Source organism: Aphelocoma coerulescens, chromosome 4A, assembly GCF_041296385.1.
Source record: "Aphelocoma coerulescens isolate FSJ_1873_10779 chromosome 4A, UR_Acoe_1.0, whole genome shotgun sequence".
Lineage (NCBI taxonomy): Eukaryota > Metazoa > Chordata > Aves > Passeriformes > Corvidae > Aphelocoma > Aphelocoma coerulescens.
The window spans coordinates 17,498,803-17,516,356 of record NC_091018.1 but is presented as its reverse complement, the minus strand read 5'-3'; the positions used below and the strand labels follow the sequence as shown (position 1 = coordinate 17,516,356).

The window sequence follows — 17,554 nt, the reverse complement described above, 5'->3', positions numbered from 1 at the left end:
GTTCAACACGTTCAGGACATGCTTATCAAGACTGAAAAGTATGTAACAGGTGAGCCAGCACCTCTTACTGTGAGTGCCATCACGGCGCTGCGCCGTGTGCCAGGATGTTTGCTCTCCTCACTCAGCAGCTCGATAAAAACACCACTGTACCCTCCCACTGCTTCTCCTTTCCAGGGTGTGGGTGTTCCTAGAGCTGGGCCTGATTCTGGCCCCTGGGGTGAGCTCCATGCTGGGAGCAGAATCCCTGAATGTGCACATGCTGTAGACCACTATCAACAGGCAGGGATCTCCTGCCTGCCCCAAGGATCCCAGAACCAGCATACACGTGTGTGACACACCTGCAAACACGCCCAGCAGAGCCAACAAAGCAGCGGGTCTGCATCTGGGCACCAGGAGACAGCACAAAGGAGAAGGCGTTGGCAGAGAGGGGAGCTACGTTGGAAAGCAACTCCTGAGTACACATAAAGCCCTGTATCCAAACGCTTCTGCCCAGGCCCAGGCTGGGCCATCAGCAGAGCACAGAAATGCTCAGTCACAGGTTTCAGCCCAGCCACTTGCAAAAACTATGCACAGCTTCAGCCTGGCATTTTAGCACCCTGACCCCAGACACCTTCCCTCTGCAGGCCCAGGAAAGCAGAAGGAAGCACAGCCATAGGGAAAGCTCAGAAGCTTTTAAACTCATTGCACACCCCTGGAAGTCCCCTTTGAACAGACTGGCTCAGAGAAATGCCATAATGAGAATTTTTGTATTTTCAGGTGAGGAATATCAAGGCTTTGTTGCATGGGGTGTGAGAAAGGGGAATTGCCAAATCCAAGCGCTGGTGATAGCAGCAAGCAAAGGTCAGGGGGAGAAGTGCTCAGAGGCAATGGACCTCACAAAAGCTCAGGGATCATCACTCCCCCTCCTCGACAGAATGCAGCAGTGGTCAAAGGTGCTGGTACTCAGATGAAAGGGAGGATAGCAGCTCCTCTTTCTAGTCTTTCTTGGTTTGGTCTTTGCTTCTTTTCCCTCCTAGTGCCTGGCAGGACACCACAGGGAGGGCCCCTCATCCCGCAAGACCTGCACAAGCAGCCTCTCTGACCCCTTGGAGCCCCAGCGAGGTCAGACACAGAGCACACTGCACTCATCCAGCACCCCAAGGCAAGCCCTGCCCACGCTCAGGTACGAGAGGCAGGTGCCATCCTCCGCCTCTGCTAGCGGGGAAGAACTTCTCAGATCCCCTTTTCACCAGCATCTCCTCCTTTGGCCATCCTACAATCCAGCTCTCCTGCTCTTTCCACAGCCATGACGAACATAGAAAAGGCAAACATTTGAGAGCGCATGGGCCATCGAGGGGGCCCAGACTCACCCACACCCAGGGCTCACACCAGGGAGCTCTTTCTCCATGACTCCCAGCCCTTCAAGCCTCTTGAACCCTGAAGGCAACTTCCAAGATACAACAGTCTGTACTCCACAGCCACAGCACTGCTTCCCAGGATGGCTGTGCTGGGTGCTGCTGCCCACATGTGCCAGGAGCCATCACAGACATGGAAAGTCACTAGCTACAACAAACTGACATTTCCGCCTCGGTCTAAGGGGGTTTCAAAACATCTTGTCCAGTTTGACATTTAAGAACCACTCTTGGTGGGTGTCTTTGCCAAATCTCAAGTGGCAAAGGGAGCCAGAAATACGAGAACATTAAGTGCTTCCTGGAAAGAAAGAGAAAAAAAAAGCCAAAACAAACAAACCCCACACCCACAGCACAGCCTGAGCAGCACCAATGACTCCGCGCCCCAATGGCCTCTGCCATGGGATGGAGGAGGAACAGTGGAGACAGGGACCAGCAGGACGCTGCCCAGAGATGCCACAGAGGCGGCACTAGACGAAGGGCTTGACTAGGGCGGGACACTGGCCTCCTTGGAGAGGACCAGAACTGCTGGTGGAGAAAGCCAGTGGGGCCCAGGAGAAGCACCTTTTCCAGCGGCCGGGAACGGCTGCATCCCAGCACGTGCACGATGCCGCTCTGGACACGGCCGCAGCCCCGGGGTCAGCCCCGGCCCCTCGCTGCCTGGCGGGGCACCCTCCCAGCCCACGGGCCACGCTCCAGCGCTGCCGCCCAGGGAAGCTTTGTGCGGGCAGCTGCCGGCTCCCTTCCCGCTACCCCTGGCTGCCCACCCCGGGACCACCAGCCCCCGCCGCTGCCGAGGGGATCGGAACTCGGCGATAACGAAAGGCTACGGGCGGCGCCGCAGGTGGGATGCTCAGAGGTGGGGACGAGCCCCAACTCACCAGCGACGACCCAGTTCCAGCCCCGCCCGCAACCGCGGTCGCCCTCCAGGACGCCTAAGCCCCCTCCGACCACGGGGTCCCTCCAGCAAGGCCCGTGGGACCCCACGGAACCGGGCCTCGCGGCGACGCCCTCCGCCAAGCAGAGCTCTTCCCCCTCCCCCGAAGACGACCCCGTGCCGTCGAGCCCCCCCCTCGACCCCGATGCCGGCCGGGGCCCGGCCGGGCTGCCCGTGCGGCGGCGGGCGCTCACCTGCAGGCGGGGCGGCCCCGGCCCCGCACTCGCCCGGCCCGCACACAAAGCCGCGCACGCACGGCCGGCGGGACGCCGCGGCCCCGCCCCTCCGCCGCGCCGGCCAATCAGCGCCCGCCCCGCCCCCGGGCCACGCCCCCCGCCCGCCGGCGCCGCGCCCGCAGCCCCCCGCCCCGGCCTCCCGCCAGCCACCGCCCCGCCCCCTCATCTGCATATCCCCGCCCACCCAATCTGCATATCACCCCCCTCATCTGCATGCCCCGCCCGCCGCCGGCCCGGTGCCGATCCCGATCCCGATCCCGATCCCGATCCCGATCCCGATCCCGATCCCGATCCCGATCGCGGTACCTTCGGGCCGGTACTGCGCGATGATGGTCACCGTCTGCCCCGCTCGCTTCAGCGCCGCAGCCGCCTGCTCGTGGGTGGCGTTGCGAAGGTTCACGCCGTTCACCTGCCGGGACAGAGCGGCTCCGCTGGACCGGACCCACGCGGGCAGGAATCGAGGGGGTCCGCCCTACGCCTCGGCCCCGCTGCCCCGCCTCTGTACTGGTACCGACGGTACCCACACTCTCAGAGCCTCATCGCTCTGCCACTGTGCCCCCAGCACCATGCCTGGTACCGGCACTTCCAGTACCGGCATCCCCGGTACCCGCCCCCGGCTGGCCCAGGCATCAGGGCTGCCCCACCGCAGGCACCCCGGGGCCGTGTCAACACACCGGCACCTGGGATGCATCCCACAGAACTGTGCTTCGGGTGGCAGGGGACAGGTGTCCTGTGGGAGCCCACCCGGGGCTGTGGGAGGCCACGAAGGGGCGGTGGGTGCCCCACCAACTCACCGAAAGGATACGGTCTCCCCTTCGCAGCTCCCCGCTGAGGTCAGCAGGGCCTCCAGCCAGGATGAAGGACACAAAGATCCCCTCGCCATCTTCCCCTCCAACAATGTTGAAGCCCAGGCCGGTGGAGCCTTTGTGCAGGATGATTTTCCGGGGCTCCCTGGAAGGACACATAAGGGACAGGGAGACATCAGGGTGAGGAGCAGCAAAGCTGGTGACAGGCTTTTCTGTGCCCAGGCTTTGTGGCACATTGGTGGGGCTGGAGTCACCCGAGTGCAGCCTGGTGTGACTCAGCCATCAGCTCTGTGGAGACTGATAAACCAGAAGAGGTGCAGACCGTGTGACATGAGACACAGCATGGACAGAGACAAGAGCATCCACCGTGAAATCACACACAGAAACACTGAACTGCATGATGGCATCAGATGCCATGAGCCAGGAGAGGGGGAGCAAGCCCCTCCACAGTATGGCAAGTATGCCTACAACCCCATGCACTCCTTCCATGCCACAGACCCTGCACAGCTCAACAGAAGTCCTAAATTTTTTGATGATGACTTAATTCTATCACAGCTCAAACAATAGGCAGGCAAAAGCAGGAAGACTGCCTGGCATTGCAAAACTCCTGCGTCAATTTTCGTCTGGGAGAAAAACCCAATGTGATGGGAACAACTGCAGCTCCCAGCTCAAGCTCTGGATTGAAATAAGGAATAAATGATGCCAGACAATTAGCACAGGCTGGTGGTGATTGTCAGCCAACATGATACCGGGGAACATCAGTGCATCTGCTGTGGCTGGATCCTGGGCACTTCCTTGGGTACCACAAGGACCAAAGGCCTGAGCTCAGCAACCTGATCAACCACTCACCTGCCAGGCATCAGAGGGAGATCTCTGGGATGTGTTAGGAGAGATGCTGGAGCCCAGGCACGGCATTGAGTGAGGGCTCCCACTGTAGACCCTAAAATGGTGGCAGACTTGTACTAAGAGGACCCTGGGGCACTGGGGTGGTGGGGCTGGAATACACCAGAACCAGGAGGAGATCAGGACAGCCACAGAATTGCTCAGTCAAAAGATGCTCAGCCCCAAATCCTCAAGATGTCACCAGTGCTTGGCTCACGGGCAGTTGTGAGGGGGCAGGGAGGGCTGCAGCCATCAGTCCCTCTGCAGCAGAGCTGTGCCTAGGGCTAGAGTTCTCCCAGGGGAAGAAATAGGTCAGGTTTCTGGGTCTGCAAACCCTGCCTCCAACCAGGAGATGAACTTGCTCTGCTCCTTGGGTTTTGCTGCTGCCCAAGCAGTGTGCAGGAAGCACAGCCTCCACTCAGCGTGGGGGGAAGTATCCCCAGCACTCATGAGGACCAGACAGTTTGGTGGAAGGTGAAGAGACCCTACAAGAATGAGGAAAGGAAATGAAGCATCACAGGTCTCAGTCATGATATGCACTCTTGGCTTCCATCCTCCTCACAGGAGGCATGACATGGATTCTCCAGGCAGATCCCATGCTGAATGTCACCGTGTTAACACTGGGACCTTGGCACAGAGCAGCTGAGGGGATCCTGTGGGGCTGTGCTGGGTCTGGGTTGCAGTGGTAGAGCTCACCAGAAAACAGACTCTTTGTTCCCAGCCCTAGGTGCTGCAGGACATGAGGCTCTCTGGAGCCACATCCACATCCAAGCAGCACTTGTGCCCATGGGAGGGGGAGAGGCTGGATACTGGACCTCTGCTTTTCCTAGGGAATGGCTGGCAGGTGCCTCATGAGAAACAGCCTCCTTCTCAGGGCAGCTTTTGCCTTTCCCCACACCAGTAAGCTGCATTTGGACCACACCGATCCCAGTGCACAACCTTGGTGCCAACAGACCCGCAGCGATGCAGCTGTCCTGGGGGGTCAGCGATGCACACGAGGCTTTCAGCACTGTCCTGGGAAGGATGAGGGAAGTGCTGAGCCCACTGCAGGCTGTGAATCTGTTGGGTAGCACGGGGCTGTGTCGGGGCACGCTGGTCCAGTGGAGCCAGCCCATCCGCAGCGGGGCCCTCCACAAGGCAGCACCATCCTCTAGTGGCCACCAGCACGTGCTGCATCAGGGCCACTGCTGAGCCATCGCTGTGCCATTGCCACTGCCAAGCCATCACTGTGCCACTGTCACTGGCAAGCCACTCCTGAGCCACTGGCAAGCCCTGATCATACCACTGCCACTGCCAAGCCACCACTGAGCCACTGAAGAGCCATCACTGTGGCACTGCCACTGCCAAGCCACCACTGAGCCCTCAGGGTGCCATTGCCACTGGCTGTGTCCAGCCTAGGCTGGGTGCCTCTTTCCACTCTCTAGCCCACAAATGGGAATGCTGGCACATGCAAGAAGGGACACCCTGGTGGGACCAGGGTCCCTGGTGCGTTTTCCAAGCTCTGGGACTCAGTCCCTTCTGTGGTGCACTGTAATGGCAGACAGCCCTGCTCCTGCCTGCGGCATCATCCCCCAGTGCCCTGGCAGCACAGAAGTGGCTACACTTGGTGAGGATGCAGTTCCAGAAACAGGCTCTAGAACCGGCATTGATGATGCTGAGACCAGTGGGAGAGGTGGGGTGTGGGTGGAAGGCAGTGCTGCACAGGTCACGGGCTGCAGAGGCACCCAGCTGTGGCTGAGCACCAAGAAGTGAGAAATCCCCGTGACAAAGATGAGTGCAGACACTCTCCAGGAGGACAGCAGACCTGACAGCAGATGGCAAGTCAGGGTCTCCCACTCCAGCACCCACCTGCCAAATGGAGAGAATCCTGGACAAAGCTACCACATCTTACACTGTAAACACACCCCCAAAACCAGTCTGCAACCTTGTTCCAAACAGCAGAGCCAGCCATAAGCCTAAGTCGGATGCTGGTTCTTAGAAATCAGCCTAACCCCTACAGTCCTGGCCCTGGGGATACCACATTCAGAGCACTGGCCCCAAGGCTTTGACAAGAAGAGGGGAAGCTGTAAGAATTGGCTAGTAGAGCAGGACTTGCCAGGTCTTGCTCTCCCATCCTCAGCCTGAGGCTTTAGAAAAGTTTTATACTGCACTTAGGCTCAGAGCAATGTTTTCTTTGTGCTCCTCTTTATCTCCTGGCTTCAGGAAAAAAACCTGTTCATGCAGCATAAAGGATTCTACTGGGGCAAGGGGGGCTGGCAGTCATTGAAATGGCACCTGAGTGTAGGTGGTTTGGGATGCTGGTCTCGGGGCGTGGGAGGAACCCCACCTGTTTGCAAGGCTGTGCTCCCCCCGGCCCTTCACCCCCAGCACATCTCCACCTGGGGACATCCCGGGAGCCTGTGGCACTGCTGGATGGCACTATAAGGGCAGGGAACACCTTTTATTCCAGGTATTGTAAAATAAGCAAGAGAACAAAGCTGAAATGCAGTTGTGTAAAGCTTGTGAAAGAGTAGGAGAGGGACTGGAGAGGGAGGGAATGCAGCAAGCCAGGGACTGACACAGCAGGGCTGGTCTCAGGGGGTGAGCACAAAGCTCATTATGGGGACCTCAAGCATTGCACCATGCACCTACAAATGGCCTTTCAAGGCTCTGCACTGACAGTGGGGATGACTTCAAGCCGCCACAGAGGGAAAGTGAGGAAATGAGGAGCATCAGAGGGATGCTCATGCCTGGTACTCACCTGGTGAAGTCGTCGTCTCCGATCATGTGCCGAGGGACAGGCGAGTACCGGGATGGAGTCACCTGGGCAGGGATGGGATAGGCAGGCTTGCTCTCAACACTGCCCAGGTAGCCCAGACTGGAGTTATGGCTTATGTGGTTGTCAGCCAAGGCTGAGAAGGCTGCAGGGGAGGAGAAGGTCATCAGGAGCAGAAATCCATACACAATGAGGACATGGAGACCAGCCCAGCCCTGCTCCCCACCCCAACAAGCTCAGCACCCCACAGCCCCGCGTGCCCAGCCAGTGGCCAGCGGCGTACGTACTGCTGGCGTAGTCGGGGGGCGCGTACATGTCGTTGAGGTGGATGTTGCCGGGCTTGGCCACTTTCAGGTACACCATGTCAGAGGTGTTCTTCAGAGCGGCCACTGCCTCCTCGTGCCGCACGTCCTGCAGGTTTGTGTTATTCACCTGCCGGAGGGAAAGGGCTGGGTGACATGGCTGAGCAGCAGGGCAAGGACCAGGGCAGGGACCAGGGCAGCCCTGCAGCAGCGATTTTCCATAGGGGAGGTGCCCCAGTAGCTCCAGAGGCATGGTCCCATGGCCTTGGGTTTGACCCTCCTGCCTGCAGCCTTTGCTGTGCCTACCTTCCCACAGCAGCATCCCAGCAGGAGCTGTGGGGAAGAGGTGTGAGGCTGCTGACAGGACAGGGGCTGGGGTTCAGGATCAACATCGCATCACAGTGGAACCTGTTCAACTTCGCCTCACAGCTGGCTGTGGCCATGGGGCTTACCGCAAGCAGCCGGTCCCCGATCTGCAGGCGCCCGTCCTTTTGGGCAGCACCTCCCTCGATGATCTTGGTGATGTAGATGCTGTTGTCCCCAGGGATGTGCTGGTTCCCAATGCCACCTGCAATGCTGAACCCCAGGCCTGAGGGAGAGTGAAAATGCAGGTGAGGGACAGACAGATAAAGAGAGCCCTGGGCTGGCACCACAGCCCATGTGCCTCGCTGGGCTTCGCACCTTGCCCAAATCCAGCAGGCAATGGGGGACCCCACTGCTGCCTGAGCCCAGCCTGGCCACCGTGCACTGCACTGTGGGTCTGTCCCATACCCTGTGCCCCACAGCATCCCGTGCTGCTGGGTCACCCTGCAGCATCCTGCACTGTGGCGGTGCCTCCTTTCATCCCACATCCCCCATGAGGCTGCCCTGCATCTCATGACATCTCACACCGAGGGGTCACCCCACACTGTCCTGTGGGGCAGTGGGGCACCCTTGCCAAGCAAGCAGAGTGAGGGGTTCACCTTTGGGGCCCTTCATCAGGTTAACCTCCATGATGGTCTCTGGCGGGGGCTGCCGGCGGCGCACCACGAGCCGCACCACAGGGCCTGCTTCCTTCAGGGCCTCCACAGCTTTGCTGTGCACAACCTCAGAGACGTCCACGTCATTCACCCGCAGCACGCAGTCGTTCACCCTGTGGGGACAGGATGGCTCTGAGCATCCCTGGGGAACCACCAACCCATGCCACCCTCCTTTGGTCACCTGTGCCACCCTTCTCCAGCCACACAAAGGAGAGCTGCTCAAGCTGGCCAGATCCTGCCCTGCTGGGATGAGAGGGGTCCCTCCCAAAGTGGGGGAGAGCACAGCTGGTCCCTTTAGTGCAACCCTGATGGAGATGGGAGATGAGAAGAAAGGCTGGATCCCAGCCTTGAGCTGTAGCAGGATGGATGGGAGCAGGAGCCTGATACAGGGAGGGAAGCAGGGGTGACTACAGACAGGAGGCTGGTGGCCAGGGATGGTGGACATCCCTGTCTTGAAGGGATCTGGCTGTGGGGAAGAGATATATGGAGGCCAGGGACCATGTCAGGAAAAGGGGTTAGGCCTAGAGGGTCCATGCAGAGATGCTGGGTGACACCCTGGCTGCTTCCCCAGCCCTGTACTCACCCTAGACGGCCATCCATGGCTGCTGCTCCCCCGGGGATGATCTTGGTGATGAAGATACCCGGGTCATCTGGAACATGGGGGTTGTCGATGCCTCCTGCTATGCTGAAGCCGAGGCCGGAGTTACCCTGTGGGAAATCAAACGCCGCGTCTTTCCCCCATGGGCAACAGCTTGCTGCCAGCCTTCCTTAAATGGTTCCCCCCAGCCGCGGGACCGCCTGGGGCACAGGAGCCCTTACAGCATCTGTCACACCCCGGGGTGCCCAGCTCAGGGGGCAGAGGGATGCTGGCCAGAGGAGAGGCCGGCGTTCCTCAGCTGAGCGCTCGGCACAGCAGCGTGGAGCACGGAACAGATGGAGTGGGAGAGTGGGAGCCGCCGAGGACCTCCCTCACCACTGTGTCTCCACGGAGAGACTCTAAGGCAGGCGGGGAGCTGGGGGAAGAGGAGGTGGTCCTTGGCGGAGAAAACCTCCCCTTGCTGGCTGCTCCCCAGGAGGAGACACTGATGCTGCAGCCTGCACAGACCAGCGGGGATTGTGCCAGTCACCAGCATCCCACTCCTGCCCCTCTGCACTCTGGGATGTAGCCCTGGCACAGAGCCAAGCTGGGGACCAGCAACACTGATGACAAAATATACAGGTTTGGGTGGAGGTGGCTATCAGGAGGGAGTGGGCTCTCCAGTTCTGCCTCCTTTTCCTCGCAGACATGCCTGGAGCATCACTTGAACTTCTGCTGAATTATGCCTGGGGGGAATGCAGGGACCACAGCTCATCTCCAGGCCATTTCTGCAGCATCTCAGGAATGAGTGGCTGTGGCCCTGTGCCACCTCTCCCACTTGCAGGATCCTCATTAGTGACACAGGCGCTGCTTCCAGATCTGTGCCTGATGCAAGTGGACAATTCCTGCCTTTTTTGCTCTGCCTTGAAAATCAGATGGCTCCTCGCCGTGTTTCCTCATGCGGAAGAGCTGACACTTAGTCACATACTATTGTGCCTGCCTCTCTCGTACACAAGTGGGCTCAGGCCAAGCTCTCCTGGCTGCTCATGGCCCCAGTGCTCAGTGGGAGATGATGGGGTGCTCTGCTCTTCCAGGGGACCTGTGGCCGGGAGAGCCACACTGGAACTCGGGCTCCCCGGGATAATTTAGCACCAACAGCCATCTGGGGCTTGCACTTCTCCCCAGCAATTTTGCCCCAGCATCAGCTCCTGAAGCGATGCAGAGCTGACTTTATGATGCTCACGACACAGCACCAGGAGCCACCAATGCCTGTCACCGTGCAACACTCCCGGATACTCTCTGGCCAGCTGGGATTTGGCTGGCACGTGGCACGGAGGCATTCAATGGTAAAGGGTCTGTGGCTGCTCTCTTTCCTCTAAGCTGGATTCTGATTACCCTGGGCCTAGCTCAAAAAAGCTCCTTACTATCACAGAGACCCAGCCTGGCCACAGCAAGGCAGGTGAGATTGCAAAATGATCTCCAGCCATTCGTTGTGCCTGTCTATGGAAGGTCCTTTGCTAGCTACAAAACCTGGAAATGATCTGGGATTTTTATTTTGATAAACCTCAAAAAGGAGTTAAAGGGATTTCTTAGCTGATATCAGTGTTGATGCCAGGGTAGCTCCTGCTGTTGACACATGTATGGTGGGTAGAACACAAAGCTGTGTCCCTCTGCAGATTGTGTTTCTGCCATTATTGTCCCCAAAATGCTGCTGCATTTACCTTTGTCTTTACAACAAAGACAAGGATTACTCACAGTGACTGACCAGCCATTTTGGAGTACACTGGGGTCAGTTCTGGAAGCCTCAGCAAGGGGACAGCCTCACCTACAGGCAGCAGAGTGCTCCTCCTGCATTAAGACAGGATTGTTGGATCCCACTGGGGACCAGGTGAAGGGGAAGGACCTAGGTATGGTCCATGCTAGCCCAGACTGCTAAGCACTGAAATTCCCTCATGGTTTCTTGCTGTTGGAGCAGGAATTGCTGCCTGGGGCTTTGAAATGGGGGCATCAATGAGTGTTGCCTCTTTGTGTGGTCCTGCCAGCTCTTCCCCTGTTCCCATTATGGGCTGATGACAGAGGATGCTCTGAAGAATCCCCGAAAACAAGAATTTTGCCTGTGACTTGGGCCCGGAGCAAGAAGTACTTAGCCCAAAAAGGAAGGATCCCCTGGGCTGGTGTCGTCAGGCACGCCGGGGAAGCTGTGGGTGAGGCAGCAGCCCCAGATAACCTTCCGTCCACCCACCTCCGTGATGCAGAGCCAAGGGAAGGAGGGAGATGACTAAAGGCAGAGAGGAACAGAATAATGAGCGATGTGTCTTCCCCTGCAATGCCGGCCACGCGGCGAGGCTGAGCCGCCTGGCACGGCAGTGAGGGGGAGGCAAGGTGTGCTGTGGAGAGCTGCGGGCAGCCTCCCACCACAGCCATTCCCAGCCAGCAGGGCTGTGCCTGCCTCAGAGTAAACCCCGGGCCAGCTTTTCCCGCTCCCTCTCCATCCCTCCTCCCCTGCTGCTTCCTGGGCAACAAGAAAGCCCTTCTTGCCCTGTGTGGTGCTGGCTTGCCCCTGGATAAACCCCATACATGGGGGGAGGTAATTTCAGCCACGGCTGGTGTGGTGCACGCCATCACTTCTGTGTTGCCAGTGAAGAAAAGGCTTCAGCAGGAACTTCCTCTGTTGTGATTTGTTTTACTAAAAAACCTGGTTTTAGACCATATACCCTAGAGGGACAGGGAGCCTGGTGGCAGAGCGACTTCGGTCCTTCTGCCCAGCTGTGGGGTGCACCCACCTGTGTCTGCACAAGCAGAGGCCCCCACACCTCTGTTATCTGACAAAGGCAATGACAAAGAGCCTCCCCCCATACTCTTCACTGATGGGTTTGTGGGGGTGAGGGTGTGAAAGAGGGACGCAAGGGAGAAGCCCTCCTCCCTCCCTTCTGGAGGGGTGCGCAGGGGGAGAGGGGAGCAGCAAGCCCACCCTGGTGGGAGCCAGGCTGGCGAAGCAGGTGTGACACCTACGAAAGCCTCCAGAGAGAGCGGGGAGCAGGGACCAAGCTCTCCCCATCATCTGTGCAGGGATGCGTGGGGGGCTGGCTGTGCCGAGGGGTGGGCGAGTGGGAAGAGGCTGCTGGTGGGTGAGTAAGGAGTACTTACCCTTTCCAAGACGATCTCCTCATATTTGAACATCCCATCACTGCCATTCATCTGGAGAGAGGGAGACAGCGTGTTACGACTCTCTGCTGGTCCTGGGGGAATTCGTTTTTCCCCTCTGATAGCTGAACATGAAGAATCCAACCTAAAAGCTGCATCATCACCACTGAAAAAACCTTAAATGCAACTGCTTGAGCCTGCCCTGGAATTAAACCATGTGCTGCTTTTTTTCCTGGGCATGAGCCAAAGCCCACTGACTTTAATGCACTTCTGTGCAAAGCCTTTATTCTCCCAGCTCATTTCTCCAGCCATGAAAAGGAACACAACCGAAGGCACAAAAAGAAATAACACCTTTGTTACGCGGCATATAATTAACCTCAGGAATTCACTGCTTGAGGAAGGGAAGAGAGGGGGTCGGTCCATTTAAAGGGAAAAAAAATGTCTGTACATAACAACATAATAAACACCTTTAGCAGCTTATATTTTTTAAATCTTTTCGTAGCATGACTGTATTAACAGGAAATTCAGAATAATTTATTCTACGAAATTAGTTGGGTGCAAAGGAAACAAGGTGTGAGAGAGTGGGGCACAGTAAGAGGTGAAAATATTGTGATGCCCTCAAGTACAAAAATGGTGTAGCCTATCTCAGTGCTGTACACCACACTGATCCCCATGCTTAAAGGTCTCCCATATCCAGAGTACCAAAGCAGAGCTCTTGGAAACATAATGAACAGAAACAAAAAAGGATGCAATTGTAGGCTGTAAAATGGTAAATGTAGAGTCAAAAAAAAAAAAAAAAAATCCATTTTCCTCATAATGAACAATGCACAGGAAAACAAGGCAGCAGTTTCACTCCAGGTCATCGGGATCAGGCCGGAAACAGCTGCTGAGGTCTAAAATTTAGCAAGATTTGTAATGCAATTGGCTACTGAAACATCCAACGATCAACAGCAACAGTTTCAAAGAAAACTGAGTTGGAAGGGAACCCAAAGGGTTTTGGAGTCCAACTCCTGGCCCTGCACAGTCCCCCCAACAATCCCACCATGTGCCTGAGAGTGTTGTCCAAATGCTCTTTGAACTCAGACAGCCTTGGGGCCATGACCATTCCCTGGGGAGCCTGTTCAGTGTCCCACCACCCTCTGGGCAAAAATCCTTTTCCTAATGTCTAACCTAAACCTCCCCTGACACAGCTTTACACCCTTCCCTCAGGTCCTGTCACTGAGCACCTGAGAGAAGAGATCAGAGTTTGCTCCTCTGATTCCCCTCACGAGGAAGCTGCAGACTGTGGCGAGCTCTGTCTTCAGTCTCCTCTTCTTCAGGCTGAACAAGCCAAGTAACCTCACCCTTTCCTCACACGGTCTCCTCTAGATCCTTCAGTACCTTTGTAGCCTCCTTTGGACTTTATATCCTTACATTGTGGCCCCAGGACTTGAGGTGAGGCTGCCCCAGTGAGAGCAGAGCTGGACAATCCCCTCCCTTGCCCGGCAGGTGATTTGGTGCCCCATGCACCCCAGGTCAAAGTTGGCCTTTTTGGCTACTGGGGCACACTGTTGACTCACTTTTTTTTTTGGAGGGGACTGAACTCAATGTCATAATTTGAGTCACTCTGGGAAACAAGGGATGGGACATGGGTGGTTCTGTATGACAAGGCAGAGGCAGCAGAACCCTGGACCCAGCAGGCAAACATCTCTCCCACTGTGCAGTCCTGCCTCTGCCTGTGGCCTCTGGACAACGTGAAGGGTTCCTTGTCTGGGTTTTACACCCACCATTAACTGATGGCTCATAGATCATATGGAGCCACTTCCTGTATATGCTCTGTATCCCAAACTGGAGCTGACATGCCTTTGGACGCAGCCTCATGTGGCACCAGCATGCTGGCTGTGTCCTGCTTTCCTAGCTCCTCACTCTCTGCCCCTGCAAAGGCACAGCCCTGCCATCCTCCACACCCCCACAGTGCTGGGTCATTCCATGGAGGGGACAGCAACCATTATTTATGCTAAATCCATTATCTGACACCACAGAAGAATAGTCAGCGAGGCAACAGTGAGGCTCTGTATAGGTAGGAAGAAGAAACAGGAGTTTTTCTAGATGGCAACAATCAGGGGCCCAGGTAGAGGAGAAGTTCTGCAGGACAGGACCTGGGATAGGGCTGTGCCACCTGTGCCACACACAGCCTCATCCCCTGCCCTGGGAGGCCAAAGCAATCCCGCACCCTGTACTGCGCTTCAAGGATGAGGCTGGGCAAAGAGACAGGAATGAGGCTCCAGGGAACACAGGCTGTGTTGTCCATCCTTGGATGTGCTCTGTGCCTGGTGCCTCTCAGTGACAGGAAGATTTCAGGGGACAGTTCAGGGTTGGGACATCCAGATACTCCAATAGTAGGATGCTCAGATCCTCCCAGCACATTGGGAAAGGCCTTGGCCAGCTCTTACAGGAGGCTCTTGCAGCAGAAGAGCAGCGGAAGTGGTGGGATTAACCCACAGCAGGATCCCTGACATCCTCAGAGGGACAGGAACATGTGGTCAGTGCCATCTTCTGTCACAGTGCCAGCCTGGGCTGCGTCCCTGTGGGCAGAGGGGCAATTGCTTCCCTTGCCACAGGTTCCCCCTTTGGCATGGGCTGTCTTTCCCTCCTCTCATCCTCCTGTACTGACTAATCCTAAATGCAGCCAGCTCGCTGGCCTGTGCCACCCTCACAGCCTCCCCCAGCACAGCCTCCCCCAGCACAGCCTCCCTCAGCACAGCCTCCAGCCCATCCCCTCTCTGCAGTTGGTATCCCAGTGCGTGGGGCGCGGCGTCGCCTCTCCCCGGCTTTCCAGCAACTCGGATTCCTGGCACCCTTTGCTACTACACACATTGTCCTCTCTGCTTTGGCATTCAACACAGTTGCCACACAGCCAGCCATATGCACACCCACGGCCGCAGAGGAACAGCGTACACATCCCTCCAGGATGGGGATCTGCAGAAAGCTGTGACAATCTGTGAGCCGTGGTGAGAGCCAGCGCGCGCGGGCCCCGCCGAGGGAGCGGCCGCTGCCAGCGGCACCCAGGGCGCACCCACACCCCAGCACACAGACCCCGTCAGACACCCCGGTGCTGCCAGGCAGCTGAGGCTGGGATAGCCCCACTCCCCAAATCTCCAGGCTGCCAATGCAGAGCAGTGCTTTGCACTGCTCCCAGAAAACCGGTGGGGTAGGTGCTTGCTTGATGCGGCGTCTGCTGGGAGCAGCCTGTGCTGGCCAGGCATGCTGGGGTCAGCCAGGCCTGACCATGAAGTTTTAGCTCTGATTATGTTTCCAAAATTCACGCCAGTGGAATGCCAGTTAATTGTACAAGGAAGCCAAATGAAGAACTTAATATATACCACGTAACCAAGGGAACAAGCCAACAAAGCAAACGTTCCAGCGTCGGAAAATCAAATACCAGTCACCCACTGACGGCAAAAACCTCCCCATGATACCCACCAGAGCTGCCATGACCTGGCTCTGCTGCAGGCTGTTCTCCCTGTCCTTCACCAGTGCCCTGTGCTCCTCCCCAGCTCCTGTTTGGGGCCATCTCCGGTGGGAGGATGCCTGGCTCCATCACCTCCAGGCAGGGAGAGCACACCACACCCTGCTCTCCTCTCCTCGTGTAACACCTGCAGAGCTGACAGGAGTGTCAGGGGCTAATTAGCTGTTCCCAGCATATCCTGATCCTAAGCATCGTCTGGTTTCTCATGGAAAAGAGTAAAGGTATTTTTTTCCAGGCTCTTCCCATGCAACAAGCCCACCTGAGGGGTCAGGAAGAGGCACCTTTACTGGCCCTCTCCTCTTTGGAGCAGGAGGGAAATAGTTACTGATGATGGCATTTAGATCATCAACAGAAGGCTGCAGAGTTAACACTCATTTGATAAACAGAAGAGCACACACCTTCCAGAGCTACTGCAAGCTGTCTGCAGGCTCTGCCGGCCAACACCGCAACAGCGCACATGGAACACCCCTTGCAATTTGCTAGAGAGTAAGGGTTTGAGGTAGTTTTTCTCAGGGGGTTGTTTGGCCTTTTTTTTTTTTTTTTTTTTGGTGTGGTTTTGCTTGTTGGCTTGTTTTTTAAATAAAAAAGAAGGCCAGATTTAGAAGACAAAGATCAGGTTCCTCAAATGCAACCCAGACAGCCAACTAGGCTGTAAGAGGAAATAACCTGCAGGAAAGATAACACTGCTCACAGCCCCTTTTGGAGCAAGATCCTGCCCATATCCCGTGCTTAGGACGTGATGAGGACAAGCACTGGGACCTGCTGGTGGAGGTCAAGATAAGTCTGAAGACTGGAAAGCCAGCCCCTGGTTGTGCCAGCCAGCCCCGAGTGTGGAGGGCACCTGGCGATGCCCCACACCTGCCCTGTGCACGGAGAAAGGGGAGAAGCCCTGTGCCAGGGCAGCGGGTGCAATGGGCAGCTCCCCGCTGGCACGGGCACTGCCAGCGCTGGCAAGGGAGAACTCTCCCTGCCTGCACATGGCAGGGGGCCCAGGGAAAATAGGTCAAGAGCTCCCTCCCTTCACCTCCCCGTGTCCACGCGTCCTGCCGCAGCACTGAGACCTACTGACTCGCTTCCAGCTACCCCCTGGCCTCAACCCCCTTGCGTGCATTGCCCACGGTGCTGGCCTTGTGCACAGAATGAATAAATGCCCTATTTCTGGTCAGCCTTTTGCCAGAGGGCTGCAGGGACCAACCTGCCGAGCTCGGGTAGAATGAAGGGGTTTGCAGCCTGACAGCCCCAGCAACAGCTGGAAGGACACCACAGTCATGCTGCCTGCAGGAGCTGGCAGTGGGATGCGCCCCTGCCAGCACTTGGGACCGAAGTGTGAGGCCCTCATTGGCTGAGATTAGGCCTGGAAAGCACTTGTCTTCCTCACGCCTGGCTTTTAAGTGACTGAAGAGGTGATTGCACCTCACTGCTGGGCAATGAGGCACCAAACCAGTCTCCAGGTACCCAGACTCTGAAACCTTCAACTCCTCAGGGGCTTTGGAGTGACTTTCCCTGCTCATTTCAGAACTTTCTGGCACCAAGAAGTTGTTTTAGCTTCAGAGAGGCAGCTCTGAAATACAGAGACCCCATCTGCCATGGGAACTCTCTTTCCAATTCTCTGTCTCCCCATTATGGACATGCTGGGCAAAATACACCAAGAGGTGAAAAGGTGAGCAAAGACCTGGAGCTAGCATGGGTGATGCCCTCCAGCACCCTCCTTACCCTTCAAGGGATACTTTTAATACTGCAGGCATTTTATAATGGGTTATTTGGGTTTTTACACCCTGGGGGTGCTGGACTCTGCTCAAGCCACATGCTGAGCCCCAGCCATCCCAGTGCTGCAGCTCCTACCTTACAGTGCTGCAGGAGCTACATGCTTCTGGGGATGGAAGTGGGTGGATGGGGACATTGAAATGCAGAACAGACTTCCTGATAAACAGTCAGGGCCAAATCCAGCCCAGCAGCCAGTCCAATGCAATCAATGGAGCTAGAACAGGAAGGAACTAGAC

General features: G+C 56.9%; 1 protein-coding gene across 6 annotated transcripts in view; it reads right to left on the bottom strand.

Annotated features, from left to right (window-relative positions):
• The window catches only part of DLG3 (discs large MAGUK scaffold protein 3), a 76,041-nt gene that overhangs the window by 16,702 nt on the left and 41,785 nt on the right, over positions 1-17,554 (bottom strand). For 5 of the 6 annotated variants that reach the window (XM_069015502.1, XM_069015504.1, XM_069015501.1 and 2 more), the window contains 8 exons: positions 12,050-12,100; positions 8,909-9,033; positions 8,269-8,438; positions 7,759-7,895; positions 7,292-7,436; positions 6,990-7,149; positions 3,356-3,512; positions 2,868-2,970 (listed from right to left, as the gene is read on the bottom strand). In XM_069015502.1, the coding sequence (XP_068871603.1) occupies positions 2,868-2,970; positions 3,356-3,512; positions 6,990-7,149; positions 7,292-7,436; positions 7,759-7,895; positions 8,269-8,438; positions 8,909-9,033; positions 12,050-12,100 (1,048 nt within the window). Of the gene's footprint in view, positions 1-2,519; positions 2,603-2,867; positions 2,971-3,355; positions 3,513-6,989; positions 7,150-7,291; positions 7,437-7,758; positions 7,896-8,268; positions 8,439-8,908; positions 9,034-12,049; positions 12,101-17,554 lie in introns of those variants that run through there. The other variant, XM_069015506.1, reaches the window with a different exon arrangement.